At 38.4% G+C, this 20,445-nt stretch overlaps 1 protein-coding gene across 1 annotated transcript; it reads right to left on the reverse strand.

Moving 5' to 3' along the window:
• Positions 1 to 434: 434 nt before the first annotated feature.
• Positions 435 to 20,264, reverse strand: LOC140148601 (alpha-centractin). The gene is made up of 11 exons (XM_072170611.1): positions 20,115 to 20,264; positions 13,257 to 13,321; positions 12,077 to 12,191; positions 8,458 to 8,545; positions 8,406 to 8,410; positions 7,636 to 7,760; positions 6,356 to 6,572; positions 4,392 to 4,484; positions 3,721 to 3,957; positions 2,570 to 2,610; positions 435 to 1,457 (listed from the first exon to the last, which is right to left on the reverse strand). Exons 1-11 carry the CDS (start codon positions 20,160 to 20,162, stop codon positions 1,355 to 1,357), a joined length of 1,137 nt encoding a protein of 378 aa, XP_072026712.1. The 5' UTR covers positions 20,163 to 20,264; the 3' UTR covers positions 435 to 1,354.
• Positions 20,265 to 20,445: the final 181 nt, after the last annotated feature.

Genomic DNA, 20,445 nt, shown 5'->3' on the forward strand with positions numbered 1-20,445 from the left:
TCGTGTGGTGAGAGATGGCTGTGTTTTTATGGTCAATATGAGTTTGTTTTAAATAAAACCACATGATTCGTACTTGACAATTGTTTTTCTAACATATAAGGCATAATGTTGTAATTGCCGGAGTGTTTCTTTAAAATAAATACCACAATAGTTTGCAAGTTGTAACAACTAGGTCCCATTTGTGTATTAAATAAATAATTGGAACTTCATACACCACATTAAATATGATGACAATAACATCTTTGATCTGTGACCATCAAAATGAAGGTTGTCTGAAATACAATATATCAATTTATATCTAGTGTCCCCTCTGTTGTTGGGCCAATTGTGCCAATCACATGTCATAGGGCCTTAGCGGGAACACTGCTTATATCAATCCAACCACTTGACCACACAAACTACCACCCTGCACATACAAAAACATTCAGTTAACAGAAATGATTTGTAGAAAAATGCTAACATGTCAGCAAATGGATCTACACCTAAAATTGCAGAATCTTACATAAGTGATTCCAGTCAAATATATTGAAATTTTGAATTAAATTATACTAGAGAAACCAGAGAACTATACTATATTAGTGTGTACCTCACAGAGAGGATACTAGTGCACATCCACACTGTTCTGCTGTGCTCCTGGCAAGCTTCATTGAGCACTACATATAATGCGTTCTATGTGCTGATCATGCTGGCTTATCGCAACATCAAAGTGTATAAAATCTTTGAGATGCTCAGACTCTTAGAGGCATATTATCACTGGATTTTAAGTCTTTGCCAAAATAAAAGCCAGATGCACACTATTTTGTTCACCGAGTGTTAGTGAATGGGACTAACCAGAATCCCAGTTCTGTCTACTTTCTGTAATTAATTTAAACCGTATCAACATTGGAGTTCAACTTTTCACACCATTGTCTTTTACAATCTACATTACAATCTCTGTTAATATGCACATACACCACAAAGTATGGGCATGTATCGCAACCATGGCTTGAGAGGGACTTGGGTCGGATGAAGCAGGCATTTCCAGTCAACAACAATGTGCATACTGGGGTAATGTGCCTCATCTTACAAATCACAGAGGGTTCATATGCAAGCAGATTCAACAACAAACTAAAAGAAAAAATATATGAATTGTTGTCTATATCAAATATAGTACTTCATCCACAGTTGTTATAAAACTTTCAGCAGATTAAATTAGTTGCTTCTCTCACTTTATATGACAACTGCCCCCTATGGTGTAAGTGAACCACACAGAAATAAATATATATATACCCAGATGCATTCTGGGATAGAGCAGACTGAATTGTAGGCTATACTGCTATGGATTATGGGATTTCTACAATAATTACTATCATGACTAGAATGTTTTTCTATGTAATACTTTGACCCCTTCATCTTCGTATTCTTTCTTGGAAACCCACATCTTCTTGAATGTGTCCAATGATGCCAGAATAGAACCACTGTAAACAAAAGGAAAATATTGATGAGGTTAAGTGTTGATCTTATCTTACATAATGTACAGTACTCTGTTGATCCTTGCAGCAGGTGACATGAAAGTATGATTAAAGAAGACATTGTGCAATTTGAAATTTTTTCATAAAAATAGTCAGCGAATGGGCATCATGAGGCAAAAAATTTATTTATGTCCACTTTTGCATTTAGTACGCATCCTTATCTACTTCAAAGTCAAAGAAAGTGTCAAATATTGTTGTGGATCTCTCATGCTGATAAACCCCTGGTAACTATAAAACAGCCCTTTGTATTATACTGAGAGCAGAGAACAATTTTATCAAGCTTTTTTTTCCAGTGTAAAGCTGTTATTAGCATGTTCGCTATCCCTATTCAGCCCAGTCTTGAAAGGTATCATAATTATATACAGCTAGTGTATGTAATCTGATATTCATCATTATGTACAAATTACAATGACACAACAGATCTCAACCAGTACCAGACTATTATATAATGGACCAATACCTGACCTGGGATAGGCCAGATTAAGTTAGTGCTAGCACTGGACTACAGTGTGTCTGGTTGAGAGTAATGCCATGTTGGATATTTTGCAGTGGCAGATTTGAATCAGTGTCTTTATGTGGTTGCGTCATCAGCTTACAAACAAATCGTGTATATAGGCCCCACAGGATTAAGTTGGCGCACGATTTGAATCAGATACTGTGAAATCCAACATGGCATAACTCTCAACTTGAGACGAGACACACTACAGACAAAGCCAGCCACAACTGCTCCAGTATAGTGTGGCACTTAAATTTATGGATTTCCTAATGCAGCCAGAACTGTCCCAGTTCTGGGCAGACATACGTTGCCTGATGCACTCACTTTACCTTCAAGTGTCTTCATGTGGCCCATTGCCAAGCACCTACTCATATTGTGAAGTTAAAGTGTAACTTTGGCTGGACTGTGCAAAAGCATTTTCATCTGGTCTATGATGTGTCACCATGCCCAACACATATTAAAGTTTATCATTGTCTCTAGGCAGCATGCATTCAAATTCCTTTTATGTAATTGAAGCAATCGTTGGAAAAATGCTAACATCATATTAATTAGATATACTTACCCAATCCACGTTGAGTACAATCTTTCTTGTGGTGCTGAAATCTGTAGAAACAAAATAAAATAGGTATTGACACTTAAACCTTATATTGTTGTAATAACTTCTGAAGCTCCTTAGATATAAGTACAACCCAATACCATATCCTTTCCTTTAATTAGCATTGCTGCAGACATTTCTAACTTAAAACCTAAGCCCATTCCCTTTTGTGGAGGTTTTCAAAGCTAGGCTTTGAACTGCAGTAATTTGTGCATACCACAGAAGGTAAGCATGTTGCTTATGGGTTCTGTGATAAGTTAGGGGTGCGTTGGCAAATTCGGAAATAATGCAAATAGCACAAGCATACACAAAGAAGTTTACGCTCAAGCGCTGAAAAGTTGAGTGCTCTAGGTCCAAAACGCTGTACAAACATCAGCTGAATTCAAATATGCTTGGTAGGCACAGGCATGTAACATTCCAATCTGTGTGTTATTAATTTGTGTGTGCCACAGCAACATTCGTTGTTTCAACATGGCATTGAATTTCATTCCGTCAATAAATGGAAGCCATATTTGTGCCTATTTTTGCATTTTTCTCAAAAATTATAGCGCATTGGTGACAAGTAAGATATGTATATTATAGGGGCAAGGACTACAACTACTGCAATGACAATTCAGCAACTCAAGGCAAGTAGTATTGATCAAATATCGTTTTTCCCTAATTTTTGACTGTAACTCCACAACTGTTGTCTGTGCTGAAATAAAATGCAAAAATATGCGCAAGAGTAAATCAAAGCAATCAATCTATAAGTAATACACATACTGGCTTAAAGGAAAAATATTGTTGGCCAGATAGGTAGGTGGCCAATATCTGTTTCTGTGCAGCAACTATTACCACCAATTACTAAATGTTTATACTAAGATTTGGGCAGGTGACCTTGTCCTCCTTACATATCCCTTTCTGTTCTTTTTACACTTGTCTGGACGTTGGCAAGTTGGAAACGTATATCATGGATTATGTTCAGCCATAAAATGTTGAACTTGTTGTAACACTTAGTGAATAAATCCAGATGTGTTGTTTCTTCTTTAAGAGAAAAACACAAATCTAATACTCAGCATACCCATACCAGTTATTATACGAAGTTCTCAATCACAGTGAGCACAAAAAAGTGTACCTACCCTGATTTTGACATCCTTTGGTGCCAACTGTTTGACTTCACTTAGCAACCTATCACCAAATCCTCTAAATAGAGTTGATCCACCAGACAGTACTATATTAGAGAACAAGGTCCGCCTCAGATCCAGGTCCGATTTCTGAATGGAGAACGTCAGCACTTCATGTAGACCTTCACACTCTTCTCCAATCAAGTCTGGTCTAAAGAGGAGTTCTGGGGCTCGGAATTTTGCTGGACCAACCTGGAAATGACAACAAAACCAACAAAAAACATCACCTTCAGCATACCTGATTTTTTTTTTTTCAATTAATAATCCTATAAATCCTGGAGCATGGTAATTACCATTAATATTTGATTCCACACCACTAAATAGAAAATTAGAAATGTGGACGAGTGAAATCATAGCTTTCGCTGGTTTTGCTTTTTTAAAAGAAAAACCATCACACACCTGCATTAAGATTAAAATGAGCAGAAATTTGCAAGATTTTGGCTCAAATTTGGATTGATCATGAAGAGCAGTGTTCATTCCTGCAAGTCTACCACAGAAAGAGATATATCAAGTTATTCTAATGATTTAATTATTTTCTTCTGTTTAGAAACTTTTGAATGATTTTGTATACTATCGGGCTCAGGTGCAATATCATTGGGAAATATGGGTATGTGTGCTGTGCTTACCTCCATGGTACTACCATCTGGTAAAGTATATGCTGTCTTCTCTGTATCTCCTGTTTCTTCTTTCAATGGGTTAATGGAAAGGAAGCAGGCACGCTGAAAACATAAAACATGAAATGTGGTGGTTACTATAAAGAATGTGACGTCTTACTGAAAAACAGCACAAATACATTGCTCACCATCGGTAAATGTTAATAGAGCATCATCATTCAAAATGGTAGAAGTGATTACCATCATAATGCTGCAATACCCCCATACAGCGGGCCGAGTATCAGTACGTCAATGATATTTGGATACTGCACAGAGCAGAAGGTATACCTAGGCAGAGTATGGCGCATATCAAAGATGTGGAAGATTCCTACATACTTAGTAGCGATATCAACATGGAAAGCTGCAGGAGTGATGTCCCAGATAACTTATACAATTTTGTTCAGTGGTGTACCAGTGAAACTCATTTTGTGAGAGCTGAGAACAGCAACAATGCATCAGCAGCCGATATCAAAGTTACGACTATGTGCCATGATATTATAAATAAATAAATTTCGGATTTTATATAGCGCATTTTTCCAGAGGATTCAAAGTGCTGTAATTTCGCTGCGTGGTGAATCATCACAATCAGATCGCATCAACTAGGCTGCACTTAGTTTATAACATCCACCCATTTTCTGCAGCTCCCCAAATTCCATTGGGTGAAGGAAGTTTTTTTTTGATAACCAAACAACTAATCACCGATTTTGAAAGCAGGAGGAAACCGGAGATACCGGAGAAAATCTGCAAGAGCGACCATGGATCGGGATAAACAAAGTGCCCATACAGGCCTTGGGCACGGCCAGGGCTTGAACCTTGGACCGCAGTGGTGCAAGGCAAGGGAACAACCACTACGCCAATTCGCTGTCATATTACAGCTAAATGTCGGAAAATATGAATACCGCTGACTCTGGGACTTGGTTTGTTGGTTCATCACGAAGTTGGCAGCAAACAATTGATTGAGGTATTACATCGCCATGGTCAGTGGCGTAGCCAGGATTTTGGAACCGAGGGGGCACAACTTGTAAATGAACCGACGGAAATATTTTTTGCCGACGGATGTTGTGATTTGTTGACCCACATTTTTTTTGCATGGCTTGAAAAAGTGAAGAGCAAAAAAAAAAAAAGAAGAAAAAAAAAGGATAATAGGCGGTACCAACATCAAAACATGTGGGGCACCCCCCCCACTGGCCATGGTTATTGCATCAGCTATGATGAAGTTTGGAGAGTTGAAACCTCAGTAGCAAAGTCTCAGATCTCAGACACATCTGATGTGTATATTCCATGAGGAATCCGTGATGTGCCTGATGAGCATGATATACTTGTTGATATACCTTGGATACCTTGGATGGTAAAACTACAACCCATTCCATGGCAATGATGTTGTATCAAAGACTGACAGTTTGGATGCAGATCCTAGTATTTCACTAACAAGTTCAAAAGCCTTAAAGCCAGCAACAAATTCAAGGATGAACCTCTCATTTGATATAAGAAGCCGCACAAAGTAATCATTATCTTCAGAAATGTAATGAAAAATTTTGATAAAAATACTGGCCTCACCTACAAATTGGGCAAGTATGTTGAATGACAAATGAAAAATTGATTTTGGCTGACAAACAACTAATTTTGCTTGATCAATTGGACTATTCCTGTTGAAATTCATACTACCCCTGTGGAACATTTTGGAAGTATCTTCCATAGAGGGAGTATGTTTTTCAAATGTACCGTAATGGTCAGAATTAATCATTTTGAAACACATACTCCCCCTGTATTATGGCCTTACCTGTACCTTCCACAACTGGAGTGAGTATTTCAAATGGAAGTTGCAAAAATTGTCTTTTCTATTTGAAACTCATTCTTCCTCTGTGGAAGACTTTAGCTAAATCTTCCACGGGGTAGTGTGGATTTTAAATGGAAGAGCCAATTCACTTATTTCGTACCTCTTTAATTTGTTTGACAACTTCTAATTCAGCCGACGTATGAAAGTTGTAGCCTTCTTTTCTTAGCAACAGCTGCAAGTATCTTGTGACATCTCTACCAGCTATATCAACCCTCATAATTGAATGTGGCAAGGCAAATCCTTCATAGATTGGTACTGCATGAGTCACACCATCACCAGCATCTAACACTACACCTGTTGTGCGACCTGTGGCGTACCTGTTTATGGAGGAAAAACATTTTTTTTGGATTCATTGAGCTGCAAAGAAATTTGCCCTTCATTTCATATTAAACATACAAGAAAGGTATTAAGAAGCTCATACTTAGGGGAGCACTTAACACAAATGACCATATGAGTATGCTACCCCAGAAAGACCCCTGTTTTTGGACAGCGCAGCTCCCAAAGACCCCTGAATTTTGCCAAAACAGAGTGCTGAAAGACCCTTGCTTTTGATTATTTCAGTTCTAAAATACCCCTAAATTGTTCATTCCTCACATTTCTCTTTTTTTTCAGGCACTTTTCAACCAGAAAGCTAAGAAAGACCCTTGATTTTGATCGTTCACAGCTCTGAAAGATGCCCCTTTTCTGTATATCGTCAGCTCCCAAAGACCCACCACCTCAAAATTGGTGATCTGCCCCCCGCTGATACTTTCTAACAATCATTTATACAGTTGTGAGTACGTTCTAGCTGCTAGATCAATGAATGATGCTTACCAACATTTCTTGATATATTAAATTAAAGTGGAGAATGAAACAAGCATTGCATACTAGAACAAATGAAACTGTTATTTAATGTTTAATTTGTTCTAGTATGCAACTGAATTCCTAACATCCACTGTTTAGCATCACCCTAATGCCTCTTACACACCACAAACCAGTTATTATCATCTAATATCAAGATTGAGCATGGCAACCAGAACAATCGGCAAGTTTTGTTCTGGTAACCGATAAGCCAGAACAATGAACCACAGTAAATATAAGGATATTTTGATTTATCTCAACTCAGGTAGACTTTAGTTCAATACCTAACAAGTTGAACTAACATATCTGATGGATAATTCCAATGTATTGTGTAATTCCCGACATACAGGAGACACAACAACATTAAATGTTAAGTCCATTTGGCTTTCTCGAGATGGTAGTGTCTGCATGTGATGCATGTGCTATCAAAGGCGGTGCATCTGTAGTGTTTTGGGGTGCGAACTGACTGCGACAGACAGATACACAGCCTTTGATTGTGGGAAGAAAGGTAAATGAATCTATCAAAACTTTTTAACTTACAAGCTCAAGATAGCCTGCATTGAAACAAATAAAGCTGGAACGTTGAAAGTCTCAAAGAAAACCTCTGCTGCCTTTTCTCTGTTTTTGCGTGGATTCAGTGGCGCTTCTGTCAGTAAGACTGGATGCTACAGATAAAATACATGATAAACAAAAATGATTTAAAGAAATAACTCTAGTAATTAAACAAACCCTGATCACTATGAATATGTAACAGATCAATGGCTGTCCATGTGGTATGCGCTCACAGACGAAAGAGATACAGACCATGTGCAATCAGTCAAAGTCTCAGCATCACTCGATAATGAGGGCCAATTGTTCCATGAAATGCGACAGGTGAGACTGCTACACATATTTTCACGGCCTATCGCGAAAGCACGCAATGCTGGCGTGATTGTTAGACACGGCACGATCGAACAATCGGCCCTCATGAATATGCGAGAACTCACATCATACAGTGCACAGGGACTTTGACTGGTTGCACACGGTCTGTTGCTCTTTCGTCTGTGTATGCACTGTTTTTCATTCCTTTGTTTTCATTGAACTTGTGAAGGAATAGGGATGTCTACAGTAATCCTTGCTTGAAGTGACACTAGTGGAACCCTTATTAACATGTAATGTGCCTTAACTCTATATACTGCACTGTGTTTTCTTAAATTGCTTCCTCATTTCCTCTTCTTTTTGCTGTTTCTCTACTTTTCCCTACATTTATACATCACAGTGGGGAATGTTGAAACAATTTTGGAGGGTCTCATTATCCACCCCCATTTTACATCTTCTAATATTATTATTATCCTCTCCTCTGAAAAAACCAAAAAAACTCACCTCCTCTGAAAAAAGTTTGAAGCTGGTCCTTAGAATAAATATACTGCCATATTTTCTCCATGTCATTCCAATCTTTGACAAAACCATGCTGTGTGGTAACAAATCATAAAAAGTCAATGTAATACATGGTTATATATATATATTATATATTCTCCATCTAGGAATTGAAAAAAAAAACTTATAATCTCTGAACATGTAAGACACAAGAAAATGAATAACATTGTCAGAGCCTCACTTCATGATATTTGCAATAGGAGGTCATATCCATTGTGCATCTCCAAATTCAACAACAAAACAAGATCCTGCAAGGATTTGTTGTACAAAAACAACCAAGGACACCACTGAAATAATAATTTTAAAAAAACCACCTGACATAAAACTGTATTTTTACCATATGGTCAAAAATATGCTTCTATTCAATGGTCTCTTGCTCTGTACATTATCATGTTTAAACCTGTTCCTCCAAATTTGTGCACTACACAATGCAATAATTACTTGAGTTTTAAATATTCCATTGGATTGTACATCTGTGTGGGTGTCATAGACTCATAGGCCATCATTGAACACACCTAATACAATGTATGTGGGCGGATGGGTCTACATATATGTACATGACATTCACAGTAAAAAGTACTGTCAAGTTCTATATTTACTGCCCTGAATAACTACAAAATCACTCAAGTGACAAGAAATACAACTTTCTCCAAAATTATAATTCAAAAGCCTTTCATATGCCATCGATAAACATTGATAGAAATTTCAATGTCAACAAAATATAATCATCTACAGATATTTTGCCTGATATCAGACATTTGTTCAGCAAAATGGGATAAATCAATAATTATCTTGCACCAACAGCCTGAGATAATCAATAGGAATCACACATTTTCAATAACAATGAGTGATAAGGTGATATCACGGTGTGAATTATTTAAAAAGAATTAATTGTGGCCAACAATGTGTATACTACTTGATACTGTAAAGGCATGAAATGTTCACATGCATGGAAAGTTGGTGAATTTAGTGAGAGCAGTTTGATTCACAAAATTTTCATGCATGCTAATATTTTTTAAACTGATACGACTTTTAACTGCACATTCATGAAAACTGATAGATTTTTCAGGAAATGTACACATTCGTGAAAATTTTAAGTCCCAGAAACACGGGTTCTCGCCAACATTTTATTGCTGCGGAAATATTATGCTTCACAGCATTCCAATGATAGAGTATCTGTATATGAGGCAAGCTATATTTCATCTATATCCTGTAATTTCACATACAATATACAGTCTGTTTGATTTTGTAATAACAACAACCAAATCCACACATGATCCATGTCCATTGACAGGCTGTTCAAACCGCTCCCATGAAATTTATGGAAAGTGGCCAAGCTGTTAGCTAATAAGGCGAGTGGTGGGAAAGTGAGGAGAGTTGTCCTAGATTAATGCCTGGTAATTGACACTCCAGATTCAAAATGTTTTGGGTTTTTTTCAGTTATATTATGCATGCCTTCCGTTGGGAACATAAAATACAAAAATTTGAATTTTTTAATTGGGTAAACCTAGCAACAGATTTCAAGTCCATGTTTTATGGATATTTAGTCATAATTTGAGAATAACCTTCAGGGAAACTATTGGGCGAAATCACCTCCCCTGACTGCAATTAAGGGTAGTGGTTTATAGCTAAAACCAAGGCAATTAAGGAGATCGTAGCACTGCATCAAACTACAGGCCTATCTCCCTGACATCAATATGCTGCAAAATTCAGGAGCACATCATCCATAGTAGCATTATGGCCCATCTAGATACACACAAGATCTTATCAGATGACCAACATGGTTTTCGCAACCGCCGCTCCTGTGAGACTCAGCTCATACTTACTCTGAACGACCTTGCAAAGGGATTGAACTCCAAACAGCAGATTGATGCAGTACTACTTGACTTTTCCAAGGCTTTTGACAGAGTTCCTCACCAACGCCTACTTCTGAAACTGCATTTCTATGGTATCCGTGGCCAAGTATTACACTGGATCAGAGACTTTCTCACTGGCCGCACTCCAGCGTGTCTTAGTTGAGGGTCAGTCTTCAACCACTTCAAGTGTTACCTCTGGTGTACCACAGGGCACAGTCCTGGGCCCTCTGCTGTTTTGGTCTTTATCAATGACCTTCCTTCGATGGCTTCATCTACTACCAGAATGTTTGCAGATGATTGCCTTATGTATCGCACCATTCATGATACTTCTGATGCTGCAGCCTTGCAAGCAGACTTGGAAAACTTACAGCAGTGGGAATAGGACTGGCTGATGGATTTCAACCCAAGTAAATGCGAAGTCATCACCATCTCCAACAAGAGAAACTGCATCTCATTTCCATATACCATCCACAATGAAACTCTCAAGAAAACAGACTGTGCCAAATACCTTGGTGTAAACATTACCAGCTACCTGTCTTGGAGCACCCATGTAGACAAAATCTGCAAGAAAGCCAACAGCACTCAAGCATTTCTTCAGCGAAACATCAGAAGCTGCCCACAAAAGATCAAAGCCAGCTGTTATACTACACTTGTCAGGCCATTGCTTGAATTCTCCTCAGCTGCATGGGCTCCTCATCATAAATCCGACATCAATAAGCTGGAGTCAGTTCAGAGGCGTGCAGCCCGTTTTGTGATGAGGGACTATCACCGCACGAGCAGTGTATCAAACATGCTCAGTCAGCTTAACTGGCCAACTCTCCAGCAACGCAGAGACACGTTCAAGCTTGTGATGTTGTACAAGAGCTATTATGGTCTTGTTGACATACCACCATGCCACCTTGTGCTGCTGTCATCACGTACAAGAGGTCACAACCTAAGATTTGTGATCCCTCGAGCCTCCATCTTGGTGTACCAACATGCATTCTTCCCCAGTACCATCCGGATGTGGAATGCTCTTCCAGCTTCCTTGGTCACCGCTCCATCCTGTGAGGCATTCAGAGGAGGCCTGACCAACATCATCCCTTAAGCATCATTGGAGTTTTTAGCCGCACTGTACAGCACCTTCATCTATTTTCTGCACCTTTTGTTTTTTTCTGCACCGCACTTGCTCCACGGATGTGATAATACTCGGCCACCGAGGGATACATCTCACCACAAAGAAGAAGAAGAAGAAGCTTTGGCCAAGTGACAGCTCCAGCTCTCTTCAAAACAGAAGCCTAAGTTGGGTCCAATTTATGTGTCACTTGCACCAGTACGATTAGTGTGTAGGGGTGATTACACACACACACACACACACACACACACAGGTGATGAGTGCAACCTGCTTAGTGCAGGGCAATATATTCAATAATAGTGTTGACCCATTGCTCCCTGTTACATTCTACAGTGAATTGTCAAAAAAAATCCTGAAAAGTTGATATAAATTATAACTCTGAAAAAAACTTCCTATACAATTCTACGTGGAATAGGAGGAACAAAATCCTGAATTGAAAAAAAAAAGAGAAATCACACCCTGGCTTAAAAAAAAAAGCAAAAAGATGACATTTGACTCTCTTCATTTTTGATGGGGACTGCCTTTATAAAAGCACACACAAAATAATAAAGCCATTTGCATTATATTAACTTTAGTCCACTGTTTTTCTACTTACTTCCATTGGGTATTTTATAGACAACAATCCTCTGTGTTCTTCTGCTTTGGGTCCAATGAATGTATCTCCTTCCAATGCTCCAGCCATGACCCGTACATGTTTAGGCCGGCCCACACTGTAATGATACAAACATAGTAAAAACACATTTACTTGTACATGTATGTATGTATGATAGCTAGGTTGATGATGTGGATTACTCAGGTACCCTATGCATTGGAAATTTGCTTTTAGTACTCAGACTGTCCTGGACAGCATAAATATTGTAGGCTTATCAAAATTACTAACCAATTTGGCCAGTAGCATACCATGAACACAGTACAATCAAATGCAAAATTTCCTGGAACACTTGTTCATATTTTGCACACATGATTAATTAAAAGCATCCTTGTGAAGTTCACCATGATATTTTAATTGTATAGTATAATAACCTACATTATAAACCCCCTCCAGCCCCCAACAAGCAGTGCTGGAGCAAACATGTTCTGCATTTCAAAATTGAGGTATATTTTGGTATATACAACATTGCATAAGGGGACTGGGAGGGTCATTGAACTGTGCAATTGTCCCAGCAATTTTGCACTTGATTGCAGCAATAGCATTCTTGGCATGATAGATGACAGAAATATATCACAGTGTATTCAAATTTCATACACTGTTGACTAATAACTACCACTACCTAACTGCATCTGTGGATTGCATGATGGTGGTGGTGGGTAACTAAAAAATATAGGGAACCAATGTTGGTCCTGAACATTATTACTGAATTATTACAAACAACAATTTCCCTTATTTATTTTCACCTGACAACACCATTAGTAAACTAGAATCAGTAGCAACATAGTTTTATAGTCTTACAACACTTCATTATATTAGTTGCTATTTTAATATGTTGTTCCATTTAAACCAGTGATTCTCAATAGGCATCCTACAAAAGACCCATGGTGGTGGGCCCTTGAGCAGTTCTGATATACAGCAGCAATAGCAAAACGAGGTGTATTTGGAAAACAGATCTTTGAAATGTGTTTGGCCTTCCATTGCCCACAAGCAAATATCGAGAACCCCCAATTCAAACAAATGACAAACACAATACCACTTGCTGTGTGCCATTCAACTCAATTTTTATATTACAGTACATAAAATGTGTGTACCGTAACAATATCGTTTACAGATTTACACTTACAAATTTGGAAAATGATATTTTGGTATTGAGTCACCAGCAAAGCCTGCCTTGATTACACCAGATCCCTGGAATTAAAACAAAACAACAAGATTACTCAACGGTAAATCCCAGCAAACACAAAACGTTTTCAACATTATTCCCAAAGGCTAAAAATGGTTGCCAGAAAACATTTAAATTCCTAACATTCAAACACATATTTTGAAAACTTACTGCAAAATAACATAATTATGTTATTAAAGGTAGGATTTTTTCTTATTGCGTTTTGACCTCACATTGAGGCCTGTACCAAAATAATCAAATTCGCAAGTTTTGAGGTAAATTACACTAGCCATTTTGATATTAATAAAAACATGTTTCACAATGGCCCATAGAACAGTATGTGTGGTATACCACAATTGGGGATGGTACAATCACTTTTTCGTTCATACAAGTAAACGGAATATATATTAGGCTTAAACTTTCACTGTGATTAGGCCACCTTAATTTTTAAATAGTTCATCTCAAAGCCCCGCATGCATTAGTAAAATTGCCTGTTTTTTGGCAGTGTTGTCAGTATGTAAAATTACAATGGCGGCTGCCTCGTGTGGTTGGGAGGGGTAGGTGTACATACAGATAATACATCGATGCAGGGATGTTGGTTGTGGTGTATGGATGTTTTGTATTATTTTATTGATATGTTAATTGCAAACATGCTCATCTATCAAGGCCAGTGGGGGCATAGGGCAAGGTGAAATTCAGGTGAAATTTTTTGTAATTTTGGGATTTTGAAAGTGGGGGCAGGCAAGAAATATTGGGGGAGGGTGGGGCAAATGCCCCCTGTATTGCCGCCACTGATCAAGGCACAGTTAATAAAAACAATTTGAGCGTACTAGATACACAAGGGGGGGGGTAGACTGGCCCCCAGTCTCGGTTCGGTTCCATCTCTGGATAATGTAACAATAAATAATTACGTAATGCCCTATGAAAAAAAATGCCAACTCCCCCCTTATTTTCTTCAATGCCCAAAACCCATTCCTCTTCATCCACAAATCGACGCCACTAATTACACCCACCACAGTCAACCATGCAGCAATATAGAAATATACTCAGTATTATAAGTGAACGCGAAAGTCCATTGAGCGCTGATTCCGAGACTGGTCCAATCTGTTAGAGATCTCACTTCCAAATATTCGTTCAACGGCACGGTGATTCCGATGTCAATTACGAAAGCCCCGCCCCAGTTTCAATTCAAATATGGTAGCACAAAAGCTATGCCGCGGGATATGACGCAAGATCGGATGGGACACTTGTCAACAACTGAGAGGTATTGAGCTCAAGTGGCACGCGTCTGATAGACCCATGGTACGCGCAATAATAAACGGCAACCACTCGACTCGGACTTAGGCCTATTGTCCATATTATGCACATTATCGCGGCGGTTTGCAAATGTTTGCACATTATTTAGCTAGGGAAGCCTTTTCAAATATCCCCGCTGCCAAGCTGCGTTGATTGGTCGGATACAATATCGTTGTTTAGTCGCTACACAAACGTTAATGTAGTGAAAACATGGACGTGGTATATAGAAAGATTGCGTGACTCCAAATCCGTAAAAGTGAACTTCCAGCAGTTTGTGGGAGCTGGAAGTCAAATTGCCTACAGACTGGGAGGGTCCGTGTATTGGGTTGATTTTTAATGCTATGTAATCTACATTACCAGTCGTTCTCCACGGACCCGAGGGAGGGTCTAGGGGGGGGGCAATTTTTTGCATACCAAGCGGAGGGGGCAAACATTTTTTAACATGCCGTTTGGAATGTTTACCATCCCTATCTCCCCGCTGCCTCGTAATTATTACACAGCCCCTAATTTTCTACCTGATGACCCTTTTGTTTTCAAAATTTTACATATACAAGGACCCATTAGTTATACCCAATGATCCCCTTTTTAAAATATCAGAACTTTGTCCATAGACCTACTCATGTGTGTACGACTGTACGTATGCTACCACCCTATCCATACACCCACAGCCCACACATACACACCCTGTCATATCATTGGCCACTTATATAGTCTATATAAAGCCTGCATATAAAGCTAATTATGGCACATGAAACAATACATGCATGTGGCCACCATGTACTAGGGATGGGTTATTCCTTTTATTTTCCTAAACGTTTAACACTGTTTAATACTGTAAATGTCACTAAAAACTATACACTCTGACACAACTTTTTCCTACAGAAAACTGTGTTAAATTGACCAAGACATGTAATTGTTGTATCTCCGGAACCCAATGACATATCAACTTCATTTAAAAAACATTTTTTAAGTTTTAATGAGATCTAAAGAACTTTATTTTTTTGTCTAGTTGCCTACAGTATGCAGTGCACTGACTATGGCAATGCAAAACGAACCTGCCGTATTATTGAGACGTCAGAGCAGGTCAAAGTACTATTTTAGCCTACGTCCCGTATCCTACTATCACTCATAAGGAAATCTCTTCACGAATTCACTCACCTTGCGATCCTACATCATCAGTTGAAACAAACATCTAAGTTTCCAAAAACAACTTTGTCATTCCTCAAAACTACAAGTAACTTCATTAATAAAAATTGAAATCCTACTATTACCCGTTATTAAAAATTTTGTTCGATTTATGTCAACCAAAAGAACGCACGAGTCAAGTTCAGTTGACCAAAATGTTAGCTCCTGCCTCCTGGTCACCTCAGATATGACGTCAGTATCAAGCTGCTTACTAAATATTCATGAAACCGACCATGTGGTCACAATCGGTGGATCGATTTGGTTGGAATTAATGCCACATGCTTGACCTTACAGGGGTCAGAGATATGCATATTCATGTATGAATGGCTGCGATGCGGATATAGTATTCATCACCGGGACTGAGAAATGCGACATTTTCGATGTTTGTACTGGGGAATTTCAGACACGGAGACTTCTACAAATTCGTCCAAAGGTAACCAAAGGGTACCCTGAGTAAAGATAAACACTTGTGCTGAGCATCAAATTGGTCACTTATCGCTCACTGTTCAAAATGTGACATCTACACCAATTACAGTCCCCGAAACTGTCTACTTTTTAGCCAACCTCAATTCCGAAACATTTAGTGACAGTTAAAAATGCGATCCCCAACCCTTTGGTTACCTTTGGACGAATTTGTCGAAATCTCCGCGGAGTCTCTGTGTCTGAAATTCCCCGGTACAAACATGAAAATGTCGCATTTCTCAGTCCCGGTGATGATACTATATCCGCATCGCTGTTTTCATACATGAATATGCATATCTCTGACCCCTGTAAGGTCAAAAACGTGGTGTTGATTTCAACCAATCCGATCCACCGATTGTGATACTGACGTCATATCTGAGGTGACCAGGATGCAGGAGATACCATTTTGGTCAACTGAACTCTACTCGTGCGTTCTTTTGGTTGACATAAATCGAACAAAATTTTCAATAACGGGTAATAGTAGGATTTCAATTTTTTATTAATGAAGTTACTTGTAGTTTTGAGGAATGACAAAGTTGTTTTTGGAAACTTAGATGTTTGTTTCAACTGATGATGTAGGATCGCAAGGTGAGTGAATTCGTCATGAGATTTGCTTGTTTGAGTGATAGTAGGATACAGGATGTAGGCTAGTCCTCTGTGTTTGACCGGCTCGGGCGTCTCAATTCACGCGGAATTATTCGTACCTGCTAACCAGACAGCAATACTGCGTATTGCTGTATGGAACCAGACATAACCAAAGGGTTGGGGATCGCATTTTTAACTATGACTAAACTGTTTCGGAGTTGAGGTACGCTATAAAAAGTAGACCATTTCGGGGACTGTAATTGGTATGTAGATGTCACATTTTGAACAGTGAGCGATAAGTGACCAATTTGAGGAACCCATACCGTACTTAGCTCTGCTAGTACGGTATGGGATGATCTGTATACAAAAAGCTAGTGCAACGTCATTGCATGATTTCAATTAGAGTTTGCACTAAAAAATACAAGGCTCCTGTGGCTTAAATAGTTGCATGTTTGTCATAATATTAATTACGCAGCTTCTTGTACTTCTTGCCTAAACACCTATGCTTGAAATTGTAATTAATACTTTATTATTTATCCAGAATAAATAAAAATTCATTAGCGGTCGCATGTCGTAAGGTGGGCATGCAAAAAGGGTGGCGGTGTTACATTGAGTCGCCAATAAAATACTATAACTTCACAACCCCTTGGCCTATTGATCTGATTGATACATCATTCTATAGCTGAAAGATGAGTCTATGGCTGTGTGAAGTTTCATTGATATAGGAATTCAAATAACAGGATAACAGCAGCTTGAATCTGAAAAATCGGGGGTGGTGGCTCAGGTGGTTGAGGCTCAGGTGGTTGAGGGTAATGTATTAGTATAGGAAAATGTAAGATTTCTGTAGTGTTGGATTGAATAAATTGTTGTATCTTTATAACCCCTTGTCATATGGAGCTCTTCAATGTCTCATTTTAGAGCCAATTACTCAAAGAAACAAGATTTTCTTCAAAATGGATGAATTTCATATTCCACATTAGCTTCTCATTACGTTTTCTACCACGGGTTGCCTCTAAATGCATAGAAGTCAATGCAGTCACGGGGACTCGCGCGCAAAAGCTGTGAAGGCCCACATCTCCTTTAATATTCACTGTATCATGATAAATGTATACATTTTCTGAAAGGAAATTGCACAAGGAAACTAATTTTTGCATTTTAAAAATGGTAGGAAGTAGTTTTGGGAAAATATGAATGATTAATTAAATTTTAATTAAAAAATATCAACCTTTTTTGGCGCACCCTGTATATCGTGAACGCAATTACATTTTTTTCTGAAAGGGTGAGACTGATGCATCACTATGTTATGAACATATCCTGGCACATTGGACAAGATCCTACTTCAGATATTTGTTGGGGGGTATTTTATGTTAAGAATGTCCAATTTGAGAAAAACGCATTTGAAATTTCAGATTTACATTGCTGCATATACACTAAATTAGTCATTAATTGCGCAATGATGCCCAAACGAAAAGCATTTTTAACTAAAAATGGGTATGAATGATTAGAGGGTAACATTGCCTACAACATATCAAAAAATACTTTTTTGGTCAATTTTGACTATATCTGGTTCCATACAGCAATACGCAGTATTGCTGTCTGGTAAGCAGGTACGAATTGAGACGTTATGAATTGAGACGCCGGAGCCGGTCAAACACAGAGGACTAGCCTACATCCCGTATCCTACTATCACTCAAACAAGCAAATCTCTTCACGAATTCACTCACCTTGCGATCCTACATCATCAGTTGAAACAAACAAAAAAAAAAAAAAAAACAACTTTGTCATTCCTCAAAACTACAAGTAACTTCATTAATAAAAATTGAAATCATACTATTACCCGTTATTGAAAATTTTGTTCGATTTATGTGAACCAAAAGAACGCATTTAGTCGAGTTCAGTTTACCAAAATGGTAGCTCCTGCCTCCTGGTCACCTCAGATATGACGCGTCAGTATCAAGCTGCTTATTAAACGGTGGATCGGATTGGTTGAAATCAACGCCACGCTTTTGACCTTACAGGGTCAGAGATATGCATATTCATGTATGAAAACAGCGATGCGGATATAGTATCATCACCGAGAACTGAGAATTGCGACATTTTCGATGTTTGTACCGGGAATTTCAGACACGGAGACTCATGGAGATTTCAAAAATTCGTCCAAAGGTAACCAAAGGGTTGGGGATCGCATTTTTAACTATCACTAAATGTTTCGGAATTGAGGTCGGCTAAAAAGTAGACAGTTTCGGTGACTGTAATTGGTGTAGATGTCACATTTTGAACAGTGAGCGATAAGTGACCAATTTCATGCTCAGCACAAGTGACTATCTTTACACAGGGTAAATTTTGACCATGTAATAGGTATCCTAGGTGAATTCAAATTTGCCATCAAATTGCATCGTTTTATATATCAAATTAAAGCCCTTGAGTAAACTAAGCCAAAACTGAAAACCTTTTTTTCATAGCACTTTCCGTAGCAAAGTTACATCTTGTCAAAGATTGACTTTCATCAAAAAGATTCAGTTAGCAAAATTCCCCAAAACGGCATTTCGGGGTGTTTCTAGATCTTAGTCTCATGGCGATGGCAGCTTTTTTAATGGAACTGTTATCAAAATCCTCTAAAATTCCATGTGCGACTTGATTATCACCATAAAAATCATATATTTGGGTCAAGTGAAGTATAGAAAACATATTTATGTAGGTTTCCTTCACCCACCTATTCTCGAAAAAAATTCAAATTTCTATGTAAATATGCATTGTGTTGGGGCCCCGGTCTCGGCGAATTCGCTGACTAGTAAATGTGTTAACTAAGGTTTGCCTAGGTTACCTACATGTAACAGAAATTACACCACCTTGTGACATGCGACCTAGCACATGATCCAAATCGGTGCACCCAAATTGAGATGGCACTTCAGTGCAAACTTAAATAGGGCAGCACCAATACGAAAATGTCATACCGATAAATGATGTGTCTGTTTTGCCCGGTTTTTTAAGTTTGCGTTGCGAACTAACCAATTTGGCTTTCAGCACAAATGTTTGGCCTGACTCTTAGGTATTATTGAGGTGCATTGGCATTGCCATTTATAAATGACATCACCAAACATGAAACAGAATCCTAACTTCTAGGAATTGCAATTCCCTTTTCAGTGACGTATAAATTAATTGTTGTAGTGAATCTGTACTCGGTTGTCGAATTTGGCTACTTTTTCGTTTTTCAACTTTCAACCAAGCAACGTTAGCTTATTAATTTCAAGCGAAATACACCATAAATTCAGCCAAAAATACTACACTTACATTATCTATTACAACAGGTTGGTTCGCTATAACATCATACGATTCCATTTTGACGAAAAGCTGCGAATTTCAATTGTTTTTATACGCCCTACCAGCTGCTATCGATTGCCAGCAAAATTGATCATTTATTTACGAGATTATCTAGGACGAGGATGCAGATGACCCCTCCCTACAGGTCAACTTATTTTTAGAATATGAACCGATATTTCACATTTTGGGATGTTTTTAAGCATTGTAGAGAATGGAATGAAACGTTAAGAATGTACAGGACTGTGTCAACTATTTCCTTCTTTTGAAAATGAGTGTTACTTTACAAAGAAGTCAGATCTCC

The sequence above is a fragment of the Amphiura filiformis genome, chromosome 3, assembly GCF_039555335.1.
Source record: "Amphiura filiformis chromosome 3, Afil_fr2py, whole genome shotgun sequence".
NCBI classification, from domain to species: Eukaryota; Metazoa; Echinodermata; class Ophiuroidea; order Amphilepidida; family Amphiuridae; genus Amphiura; species Amphiura filiformis.